The sequence below is a fragment of the Stegostoma tigrinum genome, chromosome 9 (genome assembly GCF_030684315.1).
Source record: "Stegostoma tigrinum isolate sSteTig4 chromosome 9, sSteTig4.hap1, whole genome shotgun sequence".
Taxonomy (NCBI): Eukaryota; Metazoa; Chordata; class Chondrichthyes; order Orectolobiformes; family Stegostomatidae; genus Stegostoma; species Stegostoma tigrinum.
In genome coordinates this window covers 37,905,394-37,924,759 of record NC_081362.1, presented here as the reverse complement: position 1 = coordinate 37,924,759, position 19,366 = coordinate 37,905,394, and the positions used below count along the sequence as shown (strand labels likewise).

Below are 19,366 nucleotides of genomic sequence, written 5' to 3'. Positions count from 1 at the left end.
ACAGAATTATTTGAAAACAAAAGTTTTCAGAGACTCTTGGTGGAATGTAGCTACTGTTATCAGTGTGGCAGACATGGATATCTTTTTTTCTGATATTTATTTATGCAACCTTTGGGCCAGGGGATATATTTTGTGGTCCTTAATCCCACACGGCTATCCTTCCTGTCAGTTGTATGTTCATATCTCTTCAATTAACGTGCGCCACCAGGGTTTACTCTGAAATTCACTGCTCTCACTTGCTGCTTCAACGTTTTTTAATAGTGATTTCAAAATTTGTGTTTTTGGCTTTGCTTTTGGCTATTACTTCTGACCGTATGGCTGCTACTTACTGCCCACTTCTGTATGAAACACCTGTAATGGGGGGTGGAGGGATTAAAAGCCATGTTGTTTTATACTTTTAAGAACCACAAGTTAACTGCGATACCAGTGTTGAATTAATGTGATGTGGTAGGATTTGACAGGGTGCTGTGGTGTTTAAAAAATTGGGTGAGAGCCATACCCCAGCTATACACCTGCTACCTCACAGACACTAAATAGCCAGTTACCACTTAGTGACTTATGATGGGACCTCTGGGCCTTAGCAGCAGAAATATGTGGGCTTTGCTCCTGTCCTTGCTGTAATGACTCCACAGAGAGAAAGCTACTAGGTGGGAACTTGGTAGGACCCTCATGCACTGGGGTGATTAATTGGGCATTAATTTGCTTTTGGACTTCAGTTGGCTTGCCTAACACACTTTCCCTGCCTGACACCTTCCTCGCCCCGCCACCCTAATGCATACGTGTGCAGTCACTCACACAATCCCATCACTGGTAAAGTTGCAATGGTGAGGCAGTACCTGCTTGGTTTCGTGTATACCATCAGCACCTTTAAACCTGTGGGTAGGAGAGCAATAAAGCCAGTCCATAGAACTCATGACAGAGGCACAATGCAAGAATTGTATTGACCTAAAACTAAAGTTATTTTTGAAAAAATGTGCAGTCTTTTTAAAAAAAAAAATTTTGAAGATTTAACACTTTTGTTTGAATGTCGGCTGATCATCATAGTGTAATAATTAAATTGGTGGAATTTGCTGCATTTTTAAATTGTTTTGATCGTCAAGGTGAGAGGGATGTCTTTGCTGCAGAGTGAGACACTTATTGTTTACATGTTTACCCATTAATCAAAATTATTTACTTTAGACACAGTTTAGTTGTGACAGTGTCTGTTCACAGTACTGTACCTTAACCTCACTCTCTGATGAGTGTCCTCATGATTGCAAGATTGAAATTTTCCATTTCCTGCAGCAAACATCTTTATGATGAGCAAAAAGCCCTGAAACACATTAAAGTCAGGCTCTTCCAGATTCTCAGCCTTATTGCACAAGCTCATTCACAGATTACCATTGATGTCTACCACTTATGCTCGTCACCCTCCTTTAACAGACTGGTTGCTCAAAATGCGGAACTTAATTCCTGTAACAAGTCTGGAATGTGTTCTTAACCCTGATACAATGCTTTTCCATTTCTGCTTATTCATCCACCACAATTAAAATCATTCTTGTAATTTATCTTAAACTGATCTGATGTGTGCTGTACTTCTATTAAGTGATGTTGCATCTTCAGGATGGCTTTTCTCCTCTTGAAATGTCACAGAGATCTTAATGTTGTGAGGAATTCAAATGAAACAATGATGTGATTTACTTCTGTGAAGGAAGAGGCAGGAAGACAGTATGCAACTTGTATAAAGTTAGGATAAATGAGATTCTATATGAAAACATCCCAGTGATGCCAATTGCTTTCACTGTGACACTGCTGTCATGAGCAGTCTTTTGCTTATAATTTCAAACAGGTCATCCATGACTACAGACAGTATGGTGGAGGCAACCTCTGGCTTGGTACCTGCTCTCGATATTTTTGTGTGTGTGTGTGTGTGTGTGTGTTGGTGTTACCTTCTATAAACACCAAGGTAGTATATTCCAGTTGTAAGATGTGGAATGCTGAGAGTTGTGAATGCAGAATGTAAGTGAATTGAAGTAGTGCGTTTACCGTTCTGGAATCAAACAACGTAGAAAGGGGACATCAGCTGTGGTGGTACGAGGGTGATGAGCATTTGAGGATTCTTACTCTAACAAGTGTCATGATGTCACCTAAGCCTTTTCCAAACCGAAGGGCCTATACTGCGCTGTTATGTTCTGTGTTCTATATCCTGGCAACTAAACATGTTGCTTTGACATCTTCAACATTCTCTTACTTCTGGTGACTGAGATGCAACCTAGAGTAATTTCTGTTTCTTTCCATTTTGCAGGAATCTGAACCTCCAATGTTGCATCAGCCTGTTTACCCAATTTTGACGTCTTGTGGCCATTTTATACCTTTCAACCTATCCCTACTGTCTGCAACCACATTGCGCCACCCTTTCAAAAAGAAAATTTGGAGATGTTGACAGTGTTTTCAATTGATTGACTTTTTTTCTGTCTATGCCTTTTAAAGTACCTACCACCTGACTTTATTTAGCATACCTAGTTTCTTGTTGCCTGACCATTTTCCTCTCCTGTAATTCGCAAACATTAACATTGATTTCATGGTTATCTTGGCTTCCATTCTACCCACTGCTACAGTATGCTCATCTAAGAATTAGAAAATTGTGGTTTAGAACTGACTTCCTTCAATAATCTTGTAATGTATTATCAGAACCCGCTGATTTAGCTATCCTGAGTTTTACAAATATTTTGAAAGATTTTTCCTTTCTGTACATCACCTAACAATAGTTCACCATCATTCATTTGTACACCGCTACTCTTTATGTCCATTCTTCTCTCTACGAACAGATATAAATATGTAATTCCTGTTTCTAAAATACCTTCATCAACTGCATTTCACTTTCCGTTTCCATCCCTGAGTAGTTTAAGGCCTCTTTACACTATCAGCTGTACCATCCTTTTTCAAAGTCCATTTAAACATTTCTCATCTCTGGTTCCAATTGCTGCAACACTTTTTTTTATTGTTAAGCCTAATTTTATTATTTCCAAAATGATCTGATTTTAATTTACTTCTAAATGTTGTCTATATTATAGCCGTTCTAACTTTGATTCACTTCCATTTTTTTCTACACTGGAATCTACTCAACTCATTTTTGATTTCCTGTCCCTGAGCCAGTGTGTTTGAATTTCTGTCTTATGCCATTAAATGTTTCCTTTTTCCAGTCTGGCAGTCTTTGATTCTTCAACTTTCAGCACTTCCACGTCTTACACGCAACTGTAATATAATACCTAAGTGCTTTCCTCTTTTAAATTTAATCTGTATTCTGCCCCAATTGTTGTGTTATTTTATACAAAGTTAGTGTTTTTTATATTTCTTCTGTTTGGTCAAGTGTTTATGAAAATTTGTCTTAATGAAAGGCAGTAGAAATAGATTAAGCAAGTAAGTGTTTGCCAAGTGATTGTTGGCAGTGAAAATGAACATTGATTTGTTTTTGGCAAAATTGCAATTTTCCTGTTGTACGTTATAGTATGACTGCACACAAATTTTATAGTGAGTACGTGAAGCTTGATACATATTAGGGGTTCCATCACTTCTTGAAAAGATACACTAAATAGTTTCTTCAGTCTTGACTTGACATATATAAAGCAACAACTTGACTGATGGTCAAATCATCATTAGTGGGGCGCAGGCTGGTGTTGTACATCAACACCATGTAGATTTCCTTATGCAGTTGATCCGTTCAGCAATCTCTGAAATCCAAAGTTCCAGTGGGCAATTTCCCCAGCACGGACACGGTTAGCGCTGCTGTCTCAGAGCACAAGGGAGCTGTGTATGTGGAGTTTGTACATTCTTCCCGTGTCTGCGTGGAATTCCTTCTATAGTCCAGAGCTGTGCAGGTTAGATGGATTGGCTGTGCTTAGTTATCCATAGTATCTTGGGATAGGTAGGTTAGGTGTATTAACCATGGGGAGGGCAGGGTTATAGGTTGGGGGCGGGGGTCTGGTTGGGATTGCCCTTTGGAAGGTCGGTGTGGACTTGATGGCCTGTATGGCCTGCTTCTACAATTTAGGGATTCTATGTTTGATATGCAACCCTCCAAAAAAGCCCCTCACAGTTGGAGACTTTGGACGGTTCATATTCACCGAAGGTTAATAGTTATCCAAGAAACATTGGAGGATTAAAACCTAATGTAATTCCTGGGCAAGAAGCTGAACCACCCCTTCCTCTTCAAATCTAGCAGGACCTGCCAGACTGACATCCAATAATCTGACCCTTCACTTATCTTACACACAAATCATTCCATTCTTTGGGGACCTTTAACTCGTGAAATATGACAACAAGTTTTGTATTTTTTAAAAAAGGGAATGTGTTTTTGGCCTGTAATGTTACTGCTGCACTGAGTGGACTTTTCCTTGGTTATCTTACTAGCTAATTCATGATAGACCAAACATGGATTCTTGCCTGTAAAGATCACAGGCAGGTATGTGGGTAATTTAGAAGATGACAGCCATTGATCAATGGTGATCAAAATATCTGGCCTGTTATTGGTATGGCATGCTTAAGTTTTAGTTGCTTAAGATGGTTAAGGGGTTTGATTGTTTTAATAGAAATTATTTACTCTGCTGAGGGGCTCTGGAAAAAGTTGGAAAAGATATGCTCAGCCTTAAAATTAGAAAAGGGCATTCAAGAATGTTGGCACGTTGCAATTAGAGCAGAATCGTCTGTATTGGAGCCCGTGAAAGGGATCATCACTTCTGTTTGGAGGTGAATCATAGTGGGAACAGGCAAGTTTTCACCTCTGCTATTAAACTTAAGGTTCTGGTGCCATGTTTAAAGGACTACTACTGGATACACATTCATTTTCTGTAAACCAAAACTCTGAAAATGGATACCTACAGCTGAATATTCTGGCCCTTCCATCTTTATACGTTCAACCTGTTACCCTTGACCAGGTGGACAGACTTTTCACCCATGGCTGGCTACCTTGACTTGCCTGTTACTCTCCAGCTGCTTTTCTTCAGATATCCTGCATGCCTTGTATAACTTTGATTATTGCCATCATATATCTCCATCAAGACATGGCGCATCCCAACTCTCTCCAAATAGATCAAGGCAATGACAAATAACTTCAAAGTGTAGTGAGTATAGTAATTTGCTTGGTGTGTACAGTAGGGAATTGGAATTATGGAGAACAAAATGTGTGGGGAGCTTAATTCTGCCAAACTGGTCTTTTAATAAGAAACAGGAAATGCAAATGCAGGCAAAGGATTTACCAACACTTGCTGTTGGGAAAACTTGATCAGTCTTTACAGTTTGGGAGGACTTATTTCTAAACTTCAGTCACGTCATTGGGAAGCTGATATTTGGCCCCAGAACAATTAACGTCCCACACCAACCTTGCTTCCCACTCTCAAGAGCAGCACAAGATTCCAACCAAAGTGTAGAGGGAATCTGGAACACTCATTCCTCAATCAGCAGTTGAGGCTAGTTCATTTGAAATTTTTGAACCTAAGTGTTAAAGATTAAAGAATCAAGGTTGACAGATGGAGTTAAGATGTACATCAACTATGATCTCAATGATAGAATATAATTGAAGTACAAAATGGCATACTCCTACGTATCAACAGCCTACTTCTATGCTGTGAGTACAACATAACAATGTCTCAACGCAACATTTTCATCTCAGCCATTAGTTCATTGTTTGATACTCCACTCCAGAAATTTACATGCTTAACCTAGGCTGATGATACAGTTTAGTACTAAATGTGCTGCGGAGTCTTTCAGGCACGCTGTTAGAAGCAAAGTCCTGTTTGCCCCCTCGGGTGGGCTGAAAGTATCCCATGGCATTATTTGAAGAGAAAGGAGATTTACCCAATTCTTCCCTCCAGCATGTATTTCTTCGTCAACTAGTAATCATGATTATCTGTCTGCTCATTGTTATTTGTGGCACCTTGGGTGTTGACTGCCAGTGAGCATTTATTAAGTACTTGTTCAGTACAGATTGACAGATGCTAAAAAAGTAACCTATTTCTTGTTACATAGGTACATGCATTTATGTTTTAGGACATATCCAAGTTTGGTAGGGATTAGTGGTCAGTGACAGTAACTAATCAATGCATAGGTCAGGAGTGCCATTTAAAGTGCATATTTGATTAGGTTTATTTAAAAAATGAGAAGTCTACATACACAGTTCCTGTAAAATCTTGTTTAGTTTAATTTCGTAAAGTACTGATTAAAGAGTAATAATGTTGCACTGCTGGAAAAGAGAAACTGACCTTGAGCATACATATATTTCATTAGCAGTCATCAAATAAACAGCAAAAGTATGTATTAACTTGAATTTAAGGTAAGTTGCGTGATTTTTTTCAGTGACCCAATGTCTCATTAGACCCATTAATTGGATTTCTGATCGTGTGTTTTGAAGTTGTTGGTTCAAGTGTTTCCAGCTTTTTACAAAATCATTTCCTGCATTTTTTAAACTTCTGATTTTGTTGTTTCCACAAATCTGTATTCAGCTGGCTTAATAAGGAAATGCCATTCATCACTTCAAAATTCAGGCCTTAACTGAATGCAGTTTTTGACTTTGATATGTTTTAGGAGAAACCATATTGATAAAATAGAACATAGAACATTACAGCACAGTACAGGCCCTTCAGCCCTCGATGTTGTGCCGACCTGTCATACCGATCTCAAGCCCATCTAACCTACACTATCCATGTACGTCCATATGCTTGTCCAAAGACGACTTAATGTACCTAAAGTTGGCGAATCTACTACCATTGCAGGCAAAAGCGTTCCATTCCCTTACTACTCTGAGTAAAGAAACTACCTTTGACATCTGTCCTATATCTTTCACCCCTCAATTTAAAGCTATGCCCCCTCGTGCTCACCGTCACCATCCTAGGAAAAAGGCTCTCCCTATTCACCCTATCTAACCCTCTGATTATTTTATAAGTTTCAATTAAGTCACCTCTCAACCTTCTTCTCTCTAATGAAAACAGCCTCAAGTCCCTCAGCCTTTCCTCGTAAGGCCTTCCCTCCATACCAGGCAATGTCCTAGTAAATCTCCTCTGCACCCTTTCCAAAGCTTCCGTATCCTCCTTATAATGCGGTGACCAGAACTGTACACGATACTCCCAAGTGCGGCCGCACCAGAGTTTTGTACAGCTTCACCGTAACCTCTTGGTTCTGGAACTCGATCCCTCTATTAATAAAAGCTAAAACACTGTATGCCTTCTTAACAGCCCTGTCAACCTGGGTGGCAACTTTCAAGGATCTTTTGTACATGCACACAGATCTCTCTGCTCATCTACACTACTAAGAATCTTACCATTAGCCCTGTACTTTACCTTCTGGTTACTCCTACCAAAGTGCATCACCTCACACTTGTCTGCATTAAACTCCATTTGCCACCCCTCAGCCCAGCTCTGCAACTTATCTATGTGTCTCTGCAACCTACAGCATCCTTCATCACTACCCACAACTCCACCGACCTTAGTGTTGTCTGCAAATTTACTAACCCATCCTTCTACGCCCTCATCCGGGTAAAATGACAAACAGCAGTGGACCCAACACTGACCCTTGCGGTACACCACTAGTAACTGCTCTCCAGGATGAACATTTCCCATCAACTACCACCCTCTGTCTTCTTTCAGCAAGCCAATTTCCGACCCAAACTGCTATATCTCCCACAACTCCATTCCTGCGCATTTTGTACAATAGCCCACTGTGGGGAACCTTATCGAATGCCTTGCTGAAATCCATATACACCACATCAACCGGTTTACACTCATCTACCTGTTTGGTCACCTTCACAAAGAACTCAATAAGGTTTTTGAGGCACGATCTTCCCTTCATAAAACCGTGCTGACTATCCCTAATCAGTTTATTCTTTTCTAGATGATTATAAATCCTATCCCTTATAACCTTTTCCTTCACTTTACCAACAACTGAGGTAAGGCTCACTGGTCGATAATTACCAGGGTTGTCTCTACTCCCCTTCTTGAACAGGGGAACCACATTTGCTATCCTCTAATATACTGATTCAAGGTTCATTCTGTGTAAGAAATCGAATAATGCATTTCATGCAAAAGTTGGCCTTTTTAAAGTCAGAACTGTAAATATTTTTGACAGTTACAATTTGTTTAGTTGCACATATTTTATTTTCCAGGAACTCCAGCCACTCCAGCCACTCCAGCCAATGTCATGCAAAATTTACCTGATCCGTGGGCCTCCATCTCTCAGCTGTCAAACACAGACACTATTGCTGCTGTTGCACAGCTTCTGCAGAGTCCCCAGGGGCAACAGGTCTGCTATTCTTTGTCATTTTTTTATGTGCCTGTTTGATAATTGCTGATAACAGTTGCAGATCTTGTGACAGTGATAATATTCTCACCTTCACCAGAGGACCTGGGTTTAAATTCCACATAACATGTTTGATCAAGTACCCTGTTTCTCACTTAAGCACTTTTTCCTAACGTATGTTAATGTTGGTACATCTGCTTATCATAGAATCCATAAACTCCCTACAGTGTGGAAACAAGCCGTTTGGCCCAACAAATCCATACTGATCCTCGGAGCATCCCACCCAGACCCATCGCCCAATAACCCAGCTAATCGACACATCCCTGAACATTACGGGCAATTTAGCATGGCCATTCCTCCTAGCCTGCAAATCCTTGAACTGTAGGAGGAAACCTACGCAGACACAGGAAGAATATGCAAACTCGACACAGACAGTCGCCTGAGGGTGGAATCGAACTCCGGTACCTGACTCACCAGTGCTAACCACTGAGCCACCGTGTCACCCCATGTTTAGGGGAAGTCTGAGTCATGGAAGTCTTATTGTTACCACACCAATTTATGTCTTGTCCTCCGTAGTGAAACTCCTTTACACATTTGGAAGTATGCCCCCAGATGGAAAGATCCAAGCAACAGATCATGCTGAGTTTTCAGTTTTAATTGCCATTTAATTCAGAAAGAATAGTTTGTGCTCATTTTTTTTTGTTTCTTGCCTGGAAAGAGGAGTTTTATGCAGATAACATCAAGGTGGCTAAAACTCTAACAGTACAAATGATTTAAAATTTAATGTCCTCGCTTGCAAAACCTGATTCACGATTTTGTAAATAAAACGCAAAATAGAGCAAATGCTGGAAATCTGAAGCTAAAACTGAAATGTGGATCTGGCATCATCTGGAGACATGAACACTTTGCATGCATGCCTTTCTAAATGTACCATCTTTTTGTTTTTTTCTTTAGATGCACCCCCTCAGTGCAGTGCAAGCATGTAATTTTGTGACCGTTTCCACATTTGGCCCATTTTTGTTTTCTGAAAGCTCATTTATGCTTGAGGAAACCAAATTTGGTGTAATTATTATGTATTTGAAAATCATCTTTATGCTTTGTTATATCAGTGTTTTAGGGAAATACAAAAAGTCTAATCATTACAAGTAATCATGATGAAAGTTTCAGGTTTATATTTTTCAAAACTTTTTTCACGGTATAGACTATCACCATAGGATTTGATTATTAAATTTCTGTTGTCTTCTAGCCATCTTCCACACCATTTGCTTTTTTCTTGCATGAGGCATAGACACGTGTTTGCACCCAGGTGTTTGATAGTGTTACTCATTAAACATTTCTTAAGAAGCTGTTAGTGTACAAACATAATTTAGACTGCCTTTCATTCTAATATTTGAGTTATTTTATTGGGAGGACTATTTAATGCCTCCGCGCAGTGAACAACTAAGATACAGACACTGTGGAAAGTTGTAGGTATTTTGTCTGTGGTGACTATTCTCTTTAAATGTACAAATGTTACAGGGGAGAGAATTTTTTTTAATGTGGCGATGATTCTTTAAATGTAAGTGATTGCATTGTCATTTGCATTTATCTCTAGCTCCAGCAGTTGGTGCAAAGTCTTCAAATGCAGCAGCAAAAACCTCAGCCTTCTCTGCTGCAGGCTCTTGATGCTGGGCTTGTAGTTCAACTGCAGGCTCTTACAGCCCAGCTGACAGCAGCTGCAACAGCTAATACACTTAATCCACTGGAGCAACGACTCAATTTTAATAAGGTACTGTGAAGGAAACAATTGTGTTACAGAGATAATGCATAAGATGGCATGATTCTGATCATTGGATTCAGTACCAAAAGAATTCTATATTCATTGCTCAGTAAATGAATAAAATATAAAGCATTGTAGTATTTAACTAAGCTTTAATACTTCTTTTCATCATATATTAACTGTCTACTTGTATTTCACAATGCATTGAATTTCTTAAATGTAGGCCCTCTATTTTCACAATTTCCCATTAATCAATAACAATATGTGACAGAAATGTTTTTGCAGGTTTACGGCAGTTTTCTTTTGGTTTGAGCATACCATTGTTCACATGCACAGCTTTCAATTAGTTCATTTCTGGACAGTCAATCTTCCTTACCTTTGGCATCTGCATAATGATTTTCCTCCAAGATTTCCATTTTTTTGGCAGCCATACCCATAATTAATTGGCCTAGAAGTCACAGACTAAAGTGGGCTGGAAATTGGGTGATTCTAAAGTGGAAGGTTAACATGCCTACCTCTGTTCTGAAAGCACTAAGCCAGTTTTGCAGTAAAGTCAGCAGCAAAGGTTGAGCTGTTCTGGAAAGGTTTTACAATCTAGGGAAATTTCAACCCTTTTTGATAATATAAACATTATTTCACCCTGCCTCCCCTCATCATTATCTGTGTTTATGAACAGAACTTAAAAGCAATGCTATTAACAGAGCAGAGTTCAAAAAATACTTTTTCCAGTGGATCAGAGCATTTTAAATGTAGTTTTTGAAATTCTGTAGGAAGACTTTAGATTAAATAGGGAAAGCCTGTTTCCTCTGGCTGGAGATTAGATATGTTGATTCACCAATTTAAATTTGCCCTTGTGCTGTTATATACACTGCTTGCTGATCTATGTGATCGTTCAGTTCCAAGTCTAATTGATTCTACCAGCCTATATCCTGATAAAAGAGTAGACAGATATGCAACATGGCTATGCAAATCCTTAAAGCTATTGATGCAGGTTGATAAGGCCATCTCAGAGCACCAAGGTTTTAAGGCTGTGCTTATCAGAAAATGGAAATCTTGGAGTGAAAAACATTACCAACATGCCAAAGGCAAGAAAGGGTTAATTTCTGGAAGGAAAACATCGGAAGTAGAGATATCATATCAAATTAGAAATATGGTTGGACCACACTTGGAGTGAATGTTCTTGATTGCATGTTGTGCAAAGGCCATGTACAGCTTTTAGCACAACCCCTTGCCTTTTTCATAAATTTGCTCCACAGTGAAGAGCGTGTTTTGAGGGGTGATTGGTGATAACTGATTTAACAGAGATCAATAACTCCTGAATCGAGAGAACCATTCATAATATCAGCTAACAGACTGACCACAGTTGTCAACAGTTTACTGGGAATAAGTTTAAGAGACCAGGATGTGTGTCTCATTGACACTCTGAACTCACAGAGGATATAACAAGGAAAAGCTAGAGAAAGATGAAAGTTTAGGGTGGGGGAGAATCTTTGGAGGAGGTTTGCCCTGGTGGAACAGGGGGGCATGGTTGAGGCAACTGAGCAGGTCATCTCGATCTTGGTGACAAAGATATTTTTGAATGTCTCTCGCTTTGTGTTAGAGGTAAGGATAGAAAACAGTTTTAAGAAGACATTTTCAAGAAAGGAAAGATGCTTAAGCAACACCTCTGCAGCAGTGAAAAGAAGCTGGGTTATCTTTATACTCCATGATTTTTTGGAAATATTGAATAAATTTACTAGGCAAGCTGTAGATAATTGTGCTTTGCGTAATCCAGCTAGAGCTGGTGATGACTGGCTAAACCAGTTGTGCACTGTATCCTGTATTCTGTGAACTTGCAGTTTGTAGAGATAAGTCCGTAACAGGTAAACTGACCAGGATGAGAGAGAGAGAAATGATTTTATCAGTGTTAAGGGCATTGAATATTGACATGAGGATACAGTTCAGTGAATCAATAGCTACTGAAAGGTCTAGAGACCTGACATTTTGAATGAAGTTATAAATGAATTGAGAAGTTAATTTGGATGTTTAGAACTTTAAAAGAGAACTTTCTAACTGTACTCTTCAACTATAAAATTATGTCCTGATTTAAACCACTTGGCCAATCAAAAGAGACATGGAAGGAATACACATTGTTCACCTACCTGTTTTCCTGTGATGCCAGCCATACTTTAATCTTGACAGGTGGAAACAAGTAGAAGGGACACTCTGCCACCAGTTTTTATCTCCCACTGCCCTTTTGTAGTTTGCTGTCCCAATCCACTTCAAAGTAATGCTGTCTTGCTATAGGGGTGGTCATAAATATAGGTTAGTGAGTGATTTTGGAAATTTTGAAAAAATTTGGAATAAGAGGGCTGTTAAATCAAAGAAGAACATGATAAGTTTAGATTGTCGTTAAAATCATTAATTATGGCAAGTATGTTGTGTAGAAACTAAAGGGAAAGATGCAAAGGTGCCTTGGTGAGAGAATTTACATCATATATGGAAGGGTGCTAGAGAATGAACTAAGATGAGTGGAACAAGTTTAAGATGCTGAAAGGATGGTAAGGTATTAAATGACTGGTGGTCAGGCCAAGATGAGATTTGCTAATTAGTGCCTAGGGCCTGTTAAATCCCAGGGCATAAAAATCAACATCCCAGAGTACTTAAGGAAGTGACCGTAGAAATGGTGGTGGTCATCTTTCAAGATTCTATTGATTCTAGAACAGTTCCTATGGTTTGGAGGGTAGCTAATGTAACCACACTAAGTAAAAAAGACAGTAGAGAGAAACAGGGGATTGTAGAACGATTAGCCTATTATGAATAGGAGAGAAAATGTTAGAATCCAGTATAAAAGATTGATTAGCAGAGCACTTGGACAAAAATCACAGGATTGGGTGGAGTCAGCATGGATTTATGAAAGGGAAATCATGCTTGACAAATGTACTGGAACTTTTCAACGCTGAAACTAATAGCATTGATAAGGAGGACCTAGTGAATGCAGTTTATTAGGGTTTTCAGGAGGTTTGTCATGTAAGAGATTAGAATGTAAAAATTAATAGGATTGGGAGAAGAGTGCTGACAGGGGTAGAGAACTAATTGGCAGACTTGAGACAAATTCATTTTCGAAGTGGCAGCTAGTGGGGTACTGCAGAGATTAGTGTCTGAACTCCAGCCAGTCACATTATAGATGAGGGAAGTAAGTGTAATACCTACAATTTTAGAGACGACACAAAGCTAGGTAGACAGGTGAAATGCGGAAACTGTAGTAAATCTTCTGTGTTAAATGACCGAGTTGAATGAGTGGGAAAATGCATGGCAGCTGAAGACAAATGTGAGAATGTCCACTTTGGTAGCAAAAACAGAAAGGCAGATTATTATCTGAATGGCGATAAATTGGGAAAGAGCTAGGTGCATCAAGACTTGAGCATCTTGTACACCAGTTGCAAAAGTAAGCATGCTGGTGCAGCATGTGCTGTAGAACGCAAAAGGTACATAGACCTTCATAACAAGAGGATTCAAGTACAGGAGCAGAGATGTCTTGCTTTAACTGTACAGGGCATTGATGAGACCACACCTGGAGTACTGTATGCAGTTTTGCCCACCCTATCCAAGGAAGCATGTTCAGGCTATGGAGGGAATGCAACAAAGGTTTACCAGATTGAATCCTGGGATGATGGACTTCCCATACAAGAGACACTGGATTAGCTAGGTCTGTATTCACTGAATGGCCTACTCTTGTTCATAATTTTTGTTTCTAAATGCCACCACCACAGTCTTTAATGTGGAAGTAGAAGAACATCTTGCCAGTTGGAGAGGCGTTATTAAAAGAAAAGGTGTTATTGCCACTTAACCAGGTTTCTGTATGGCTATGATGCAACTCATTTATTCGTAACAAGTTAATGGATGGCAAGGACCTTGTTCACAATGAAATAGACGTTCTGGTAGAGATACTGAGAAGAGTTGTAAAAGCAGAGTCCATGGTGCCAGCAGTGGGAAGAGTGAGATGTTAAAAAAGGATTGACCCTCAGCTGGCACTCTGGGTGGGAAGTTCAACAAGAGAGCATGATGGGACAGTTAGGATTTGTTCTTCTAATGAGTCAGCGCCAAGTGCCTCGCTGAGCCTCTTTTGTGTTTTACTCTTAGAAATGAACCCACGGCAAAATCCTTTAAAATGAAACAGGGTGAGGTTTGTTAACAAAACATTCATAACAACAGCTTCTTTGCTTCATTCTCTCACACGCACATGCACACACTCATGCACCCACGCACAGAGACAAGGTAGAGTGGGAGAGAAAAAGGAAGGGAGGATGTTGAAATTTTGAATGCCTAAAACAAAAGTCCAAAATGTTGATATTAGTGTTGTGACTTGAATCCAGAAAGTTCATGTCCAAACGGGAGTCTATCAGTTGGCTGATCTTACAGCAATTCATTTCCTTAGCTGTGTCCCCTTCATTTGCGACCCTTGAGAGTAAATGCTCCTCCTAATAGTACAGCTGAATGGAATCCATCTTGTGGTTCCACAGCACAGCCACAACTACAAGTGCTTGGAACGTTCAATTTATCTAGAAATCAGTAAATTGCAACCTTTAATGTTTAGCTAAGACATCTAAAAGTTTATTTCGTCTTTATAGTTTCAGCCAGTGAATTGGGATGGGTGTAGGTTCTTTCTGAACAGAACATTTTCCCAACAGGCAATATTGATTCATCATCTTTATCACATGGTCTGAAGTGTATGATTTGGGGACAAAGCAGGAAACTAGAATTGAGAATTGTCAGAATAAGCTATGATCTCAGTGTATGGCGAAGTGCACTTAATGGGCTGAATGGCCTACATTTGCTCAATGTCTGGTCTTGGTTAGAATCAGACTACCATTGTCAACAAACAGTAGGCAGGTGATGCCATAATCAGTGAATTTCCGTTTTTGAAGAAGTGTCTGATTTGGAAGGAAGTAGCCATCACAAATAAAACAGGATCCGCGCTTAGGTAAAGCCAGGTTGTGAAATGCTGAATGTAATTTGTACATTTTGTCGCAGAAACTCCTTGACAGATTTGAGTATGAAGAAGAACAGGATCATTCAGAGGAAACTAAGAAAGAAACATCTGCATCCCAGCTGTAAGAAATTGCCTTACTTGTATTCTTCTTCCCTATGTTATACCAAAATGCATATCTTGCTTCTAAAATCCTTTGAACGATTATGTTTCAGTTGTTGACATCATAGAATCATTATGGCACAAAAAGAGGCCAGTGACCACTGGGTCTATGTGGGGTCTGTCAAGTAATCCATATCTCACCCACAGCGAGGCCTAAAAGTTTATTTTTCTCTGGTTCACATCCAATTTTTAAAAAAATCATTCACCAGTTCCTCTTTAGCAGCGAATTGCAGATCGCTGCCCCTTCCTGAGTTTAGAAAAATATTGTCCTTACATCTGCTCGTAATATCTTGTCCAGAACCTTAAATTAGTGTCCCTTAGTCATTAATCATTAGTGAATGGGAATTTTTTTTTTGCCTAGTTTACATAAGCCTGTAATAATTCTGCACGCCCCTATCAAAACTCGATTTCCTTTCCTCCAAGGTGAACCCTCTCAGCCGCTTCACTTTATCATTATTGTTGTCATGCCTGGGACCACACTGACAAATTTCCTCTGTGTACTCTCAAAGGCTCTTTATTCTTCTTTAAGTGGCTTCACTAGAATGAGTTGCGGTCCTCCTAATGGGGGGGATGTTTCGCACATCTTCCTAGCTTTTGCACTCAATGCCCACATTTCTGAAGCCCAAGACCCCATAAGCTTTCGCTATGGCCCATCGCCTTCAAAGGTTTATGATTATCAACAACCATGTCCCTTTTACCCTCTTTACAATTGTACCATTTAGTCAATATTGCAATTCTGATTGTTCTTTCAAAATTCATTACCCTTCACTGCTTTATGTTATATTCCATTTGCTCTTGTGTGCCTGTTCTGCTAACCCATCTGTATTATGTTGTAGTTGTGTAGTTAAATATATGACCAGCATTGTATGTTGTCTTTCAGTCTGAAAAACCTATCTTTTACCATGGCTGCTTTTCTGTCCTTCTGCTTTGTCCAAGTTGACATTCACTCTCCTCTTCTGCAAGCTTCAGTGGTGTTGACTAGTCCTTTTTGTGATAAATAGAAACATGCTGATGATAAGATTTAATTTCAATGCTTCGTTCCTGACTTACAAAGTACAATCATTGGAAAAGTATAGTGTTTTGAACAACAGTCAGTGGAGCCATGTGTTTGTTAGCTTTCTTTTCCCACCAACTAAATACCATGAGTTTTGCTGAATATCATTCTTGGTAGGCTCCTTCCTTAGTAGTTCCATCATCATTTTCAGGGACGTTTTGCTGGCTGTAAGCAAGAGAAGGCAGATATGGTTTATGACTATATCTTGTACCCTTAGTATGTTGGTAAACTTTGAAGAACTGAAAATATTCTGACTTGATGTGGATAACTTATATTTCTGCCACTTGTTGTCCACATTCATTAATTCTGTTTTCACAGGAATGCGTGTTGATGGATTGGAAATTGCTTAGAAAATTAGTTTGTTAGAAATTGTTATTTGAGATAAGAATAGGATACAGTTTTGATGTATTGGTTTTAATTTTCCATAACTCATTAGATTTGGGGGAAGTCTCCTTTCGAAAATGGTTTGCAACCAGACAACAGAAGATGTTCCACACAACATTAAATGCGGGGCTGCTTTATTCAGTTTTGTCTGATATATGGTAAAACTATCAAATCCTAGCATGTAATTGTTAATAGTACAAGAAAAGTTTTGAATTGATACTTCTGTGTAAAGATCTTGTGCTCAGCTTGTGTCCTTGAAACTTAAAAAAAATTCTGAGAACTTGAAATATATTTGCTATTGGTAATTGAGCAGGAGCTGTCAGGAATAATAAATATAAGCAAATTTTGAGAGGTTGATATCATATCTGCACGTATAGAAATAGGAAGGATAGTTTCATGAAATTATTACCGTAAATCTTGTCTGCTTAAAAGCCCATCTGGTTCACTAATCTCCTTTGTAGAAGGATATCTGCCATCTTTCTGGTTTAGCTGTGACTACAGACCTACAAAAATACAATTGATTCTTAACTGCCCCCTGAACATTAGGGATGCACAATAAATCCTGACCCAACCAGGGATGCTGACATACGTGGAGTGAAGTTAGAAAACCTGCCCCCCCCACCCACCTTGAATCACTACCTAGAAGGACTTGGTGTTGGCTGCACAAAATTTCACTGGTTCACTGACCAAAGTGACATTCGGCTTCCTAAAAGATGCCTGGCACATCCCTGAGCATACTATTTTGGCATTCTTTTGGAGTGGAACGGTCAGTGGAGCAACTGCGGCGCTGAAATTTGATAGAAACCCGAGATAAACCCACACATCCCAAAAATCTTGTGATTTCCTGTTGAGATTTAGAGTCAGGAAGCTTTACCAATGCATTTTGGCAACACTTGTCCTCTCCCTTTTATATATTTTATTTTCACATTTACTTCTGGGTAGGTTTACCTCCAAATTAACTGTTTGTAATTTCCAAATCAAAACTTCCAGTTGTTCCATGTAGCTTCCCCCGGCGTCAATGTCATTCAGTATATTATCAATATAATCTATGCAATTAAGAACACTGGCTGCTTGCTTCATTCATCTCTGGAAAGTTGCTGGGCATAATTTTTAGCCTGAATGGAATCACTTGGGATTGGAACTGACTGTCTGGTGCAACAAAGACTGATACCTCTTCAGAGACACAAAGTCATATACAGCATGGAAACAGACCCATTAGTCCAACCCGTCCATACCGAACAGTTTTCTCAAACTAAACAGGTCACTTTTGCTTGCATTTGGCCCATATCTGGTCTAAACCTTTTCTATTCATGTACATGTCCAAATGTCTTTTAAATATTGTAGCTGTACCTGCTCCTACCATTTCCTTTGGTGGTCCATTTCATTATACACACTACTTTCTGTGTGAAGAAGTTGCCCCTATGGTCCATTTTAAATGTCTCCTTTCTCAATTTAAACCAATGCCCTCTAGTTTTGAACTCTCCTACCCGAGGGCAAAGACCTTTGCCATTCACCTTATCAATCTGCTCATGATTTTATAAACCTTCATAAGGTCGCCCCCTAACCACCTACGCTCCTGGGAAAAACATGACAGCCTATCCAGCCTCTCTCAATAACTCAAACCCTCCCAGCCCAGTAACATCCCTGTAAATTTTTCTGCACCCTTTATAGAAGGGCGACCAGAACTACACGTAGCAAAAGAGACATCATCAAATGACCTGCACAGCCGCAAATGATGTCCCAACTGCTATACTCTGACCAATAAGGGCAAGCATTCTAAATGTCCTCCTCACCACCCTATCTACCTGTGGTGCCACTTTCAAGAAATTATGTACCTGCACTCCTGGGTCTGTCTGTTCAGCAGCACTCCCCAGGGCCCTACTGTTAACTGTGTAAGTCCTGCCCTGGTTTGTCTTATCAAACTGCAACATATCACATTTGTCTAAATTAAATTCCATCTATCATTTCTCAGCCCAATGGCCTAGCTGATCAAGATATTGTTGTGCTCTTCAATTACCTTCTTCGCTGTATCACCAATTTTGGTGTCATCTGCAGACTTACTAACCATGTTTCCTATAGCCTCATCCAAATTGTTTGTACAACGTGGACCCAGCACTGATCCCTGCAGAACACAGCTGGTCACAGGCCCCAAGTCCAAAAACCTTCCCTCTACCACCACCCTCTTGTTTCCCTGCTCTTGTGCTAATTTTGTATCCACTTCTATGTGATCTAACTTTGCTATTCAGTCTACCATACAGAATCTTGTCAAAGGCCTTACTAAAGTCCATGTAGACAATTTTTACTGCTCTACCCTCATTTGTCTTATTGGTCACTTTCTCAGAAACTCAGTCAAATTTTTGAGACACATTTTCCCCACAAAGCTAGTTGACTATTCCAAATCATTCCTTGCTTCTCCAAATGCATGTAAATCCTGTCTCTCTCAATTTCCTCCAACAGTTTACTAACCACTGGCATCAGACTCACGAGTTAGTAGTTCTCTGGCTTCTCTTTATAGCTTTTTTAACGTAAAGGTGCCACATTAACCACTCTCCGGTCTTCTGGTACCTCACCTGTGATTATAGAAATATCTCTGTGAAGCTCCGCAAGTTTTCCTTATCTTCTCAAAATTGTCCTAGGATGCACCTGATCAAATCCTGGGGATTTACCTTCCTTTATGCATTTTCAGACTTACAGCACGACCTCTTCTGTAGTAGGCCGGAGTGCTGAAGGCACGTTCCAATATATTTTTAGCAAATCTATTTCAGCAAGAAAT

At 39.6% G+C, this 19,366-nt stretch overlaps 1 protein-coding gene across 4 annotated transcripts in view; it reads left to right on the top strand.

The window, feature by feature from the left end:
- scaf8 (SR-related CTD-associated factor 8) overlaps window positions 1-19,366 on the top strand; it is a 230,080-nt gene that overhangs the window by 89,216 nt on the left and 121,498 nt on the right. For all 4 annotated transcript variants that reach the window (XR_007248087.2, XR_007248088.2, XM_048535919.2 and 1 more), the window contains exons 6-8: window positions 8,132-8,268; window positions 9,860-10,033; window positions 15,038-15,117. Coding sequence is in view for 2 of the 4 variants with exons in the window: in XM_048535919.2 (XP_048391876.1) it covers window positions 8,132-8,268; window positions 9,860-10,033; window positions 15,038-15,117 (391 nt within the window). In the remaining 2 variants the exon portion in view is untranslated. The remainder of the gene's footprint in view (window positions 1-8,131; window positions 8,269-9,859; window positions 10,034-15,037; window positions 15,118-19,366) is intronic.